The 3,010-nt window shown below is 35.0% G+C and overlaps 1 protein-coding gene across 1 annotated transcript in view; it reads left to right on the forward strand.

The window, feature by feature from the left end:
- The window catches only part of ORC4 (origin recognition complex subunit 4), a 47,654-nt gene that overhangs the window by 32,572 nt on the left and 12,072 nt on the right, over positions 1–3,010 (forward strand). The window contains exon 9 of the mRNA XM_007454551.1: positions 972–1,058. Within this exon, the coding sequence (XP_007454613.1) occupies positions 972–1,058 (87 nt within the window). The remainder of the gene's footprint in view (positions 1–971; positions 1,059–3,010) is intronic.

Consider the following 3,010-nt stretch of genomic DNA (forward strand, 5'->3'; position numbering starts at 1 on the left):
GGCCTCTCCCGTTGCAGAGCACAGGCTCCGGGCGCGCAGGCTCAGCGGCCATGGCTTACGGGCCCAGCCGCTCCGCAGGCATGTGGGATCTTCCCGGACCGGGGCACGAACCCTTGTCCCCTGCATCGGCAGGCGGACTCTCAACCACTGTGCCACCAGGGAAGCCCCTCCATTTACTTCTTAAACATTGATAATACAAGTTTTACTTCCTGACCACATCTCCCTCGTCTCCTGGGACATTCTGTTCCCCATAGTTTCATCTTTGATTTTTTTCTAACCCCTCTCCAACCCTTCATCGCTGCTCCCCAGCGGTTGATTCTCCATCAGACATGTCTTCTATAAATGTGTTTAAGTCTTTCTTGTCTTCACACCACTGTGTTAATCCAGACTCATTTTGTTTCTTACATGGACAATTGCAGTTGCCTCCAGTTAGGTTTTCCTGCCTTTGTCTTTCCGTACAATCACTTAGCCAAAACTGAAACTCAGGATGACATGACTACTCATCTTCTATCCATATGCTGCAATCTCCCTACGTTGTTCATGATGTTCCCTATAACTGGAATGCTCTTTGTAGCATATTGACTCATACAGTTTAAGCATTCTTTGTAACACTTTACCTTGTTTTTGAAGTATAGTAAATAGCCCTTATTCTCTGTTTCATTTAGTGGTGCATTTTGATCATCCCATTAGTATGACTATATAGTTTCCCTCTTTAGACTGGAAGTTTTGTGGTAGCAAGGGTTATGTTTTATCTTTGTGTCTTTGGAATTAACGTAAAGGGATAAGAAGAAAAACAATAGAGTGGAAATTTGATTTTGATTTTTGTTTTCCACAAGTAAGATCAGCACCTATTTAATAATGTATAAATACCAGATAGAGTACATGAGATACACCAGCCAGTGAGGCACAAGATTATAGTTAGGTTTTAAACTGCATTGTTCCTTAATTCTGTTTTGATTTTTTTCCTCTAGAGTCTCTCAGAAGATAGGAATGTGCGAGACGTGCTGCAAAGGCATTTCAATGTCAGCAAAAGCCTGCGGTCATTACACACACTACTGGTTTGTATTAGTTTTGTTTTTGTCACTCATTTCGTTCACCAGGTAATTATGTTCTGATGGGAATTGGTTAAACCTCTAGATAAATTTTGGGAAAATAAACGTGTCTACTACATTAGGTCTTCCAATCCGTGAATATGGTACATATTTTATTTAGTTCTTTGATTTCTTTCATCATCATTTTATAATTCTCACCTCACAGATGCTGTACATGTTTACAGTGTATACCTAAGTGTTTAGTTTCCTGTGGAACAATTTTAAATGATATTTTGTTTTTAATTTTGGTTTTAGCATGCCCATTATTAGTGTATAGAAATGTGACTGATTTTTGTGTTGATGTTGTATTCTGCAGTGTTGCTGAACTAATTTATTTTAGGACTTTTTTTAATAGATTCTTTGAGATTTTATATGTAGATAATCATATCATCTGCAAATAAAGAGTTTTATTTTTTCGTTTCTAATTTGTTTATCTTTTCTTTCTTTTTCTTGTCTTTTTTGCAATGGCTAGAACTTCTTGCACTATGTTGGATAAGAATGGTGAGGGTAGATAATTGCCAGTCTTAGGGGAAAAGGATTTAGTCTTCTACTGTTAAGTATGATATAAGCTGTAGGTTTTTAATACATGTTTATTATCAAGTTAAGGTAATTCTCATCTATTCCTAACTTGCTGAGAGTTTATTATGATTGTGTTGGATTTTGTTAAATGCTTATTTTGTATCAGTGAATATGATCTATGACTTTTCTTCTTTAGCCTTTTGATATGTTGAATTACCTTGCTTGATTTTCGAATGTTGAACTAGCTTTACATGCCTGGACAAATCCTACCTGGACATGGTCTTTCACCCAGTAATTATATCTTAAGCTTAAACAGTATCAAGAAAGGGGTACTTAATTGTTCTGAAAAGTAAAGTTTTTCTTCTCTTAGAGTATTTGATACTAGTCTAATATTTCTAGAAAATTATTTATTCATTATTACAAAAGGTATGGCAAATACCTTTCAAAGAGAAAATAATTTTGGTTTCCTGAGTTTCTTCTTGATCACTTCCATTTATAATAATAATGGGTATCATTTATTAAATAGCACATGAGTCAGGTGACCTAGTTACTTTACCAGCGTTATGTCTAGTTATATTAATCCTGTTTTTTAATCTTTGGTTGTATTTTATCCTTACCTTTGAGAAAACTGATGCTCTTTTAGGTTAAATAACTTAGCCCAGGTCACACAGCTAGTAGATGGCAAACCCAGGACTCCAAATCCAAGGCTGTCTAGCTTCAAGCTTATCATAACTGCTTTACTATATGGTTCTGCCACTTTTTACAGATTCTCCTTATCCATTTCTTGTCTTGCTTAGGAAACTTAAGAGTGTTTTCCTCTCTATATACTTTCCCTCTCGTTAGCACATCCCCCTCCCATTTATCAAAACCACACTGCCATTTTCAGCAACAGTTGTCTTTATCACAGAAGTGTTACAGGGACTAAGAATTTTTAGAGTAGAGATTTTAGTTACTTATGTACCAAAATTAGACTTTATTTACTAGCTTACAGTATATGGAGGATGCACACACGTATATACATAAACACATACCTTTCATTATTCTGGGAAAATATCTCTGCCTCAGAATTGTCAACATGAAAAACCATTGTTTTGCCAGTTTCCTTTATTTTTAATTCAAGGTGATGACTCAATTTTTGTTTGGAGTTTTCTAATTTAAGAAAACTTTTAGAATTGGTGGAAATTATAAAGAAAAGAGAAAGACCTGACTGAGATTAAATATAGTTTGGATAATTTTTCAACAAAAATAGATCAGTTATACACACAGAAAAAACACTGTCATTGCATAGCCTAAAGTAAATTTCAGGTTGATAAACCTAACTTTATGTAGAAAAACAAAAATTTTTTTTAAATTAGAAGAAACATATAAGAGAATATGTTTGTATTCTTGAGGTAGGGAAA

Source organism: Lipotes vexillifer, unplaced genomic scaffold (genome assembly GCF_000442215.2).
Source record: "Lipotes vexillifer unplaced genomic scaffold, Lipotes_vexillifer_v1.1 scaffold335, whole genome shotgun sequence".
NCBI classification, from domain to species: domain Eukaryota; kingdom Metazoa; phylum Chordata; class Mammalia; order Artiodactyla; family Lipotidae; genus Lipotes; species Lipotes vexillifer.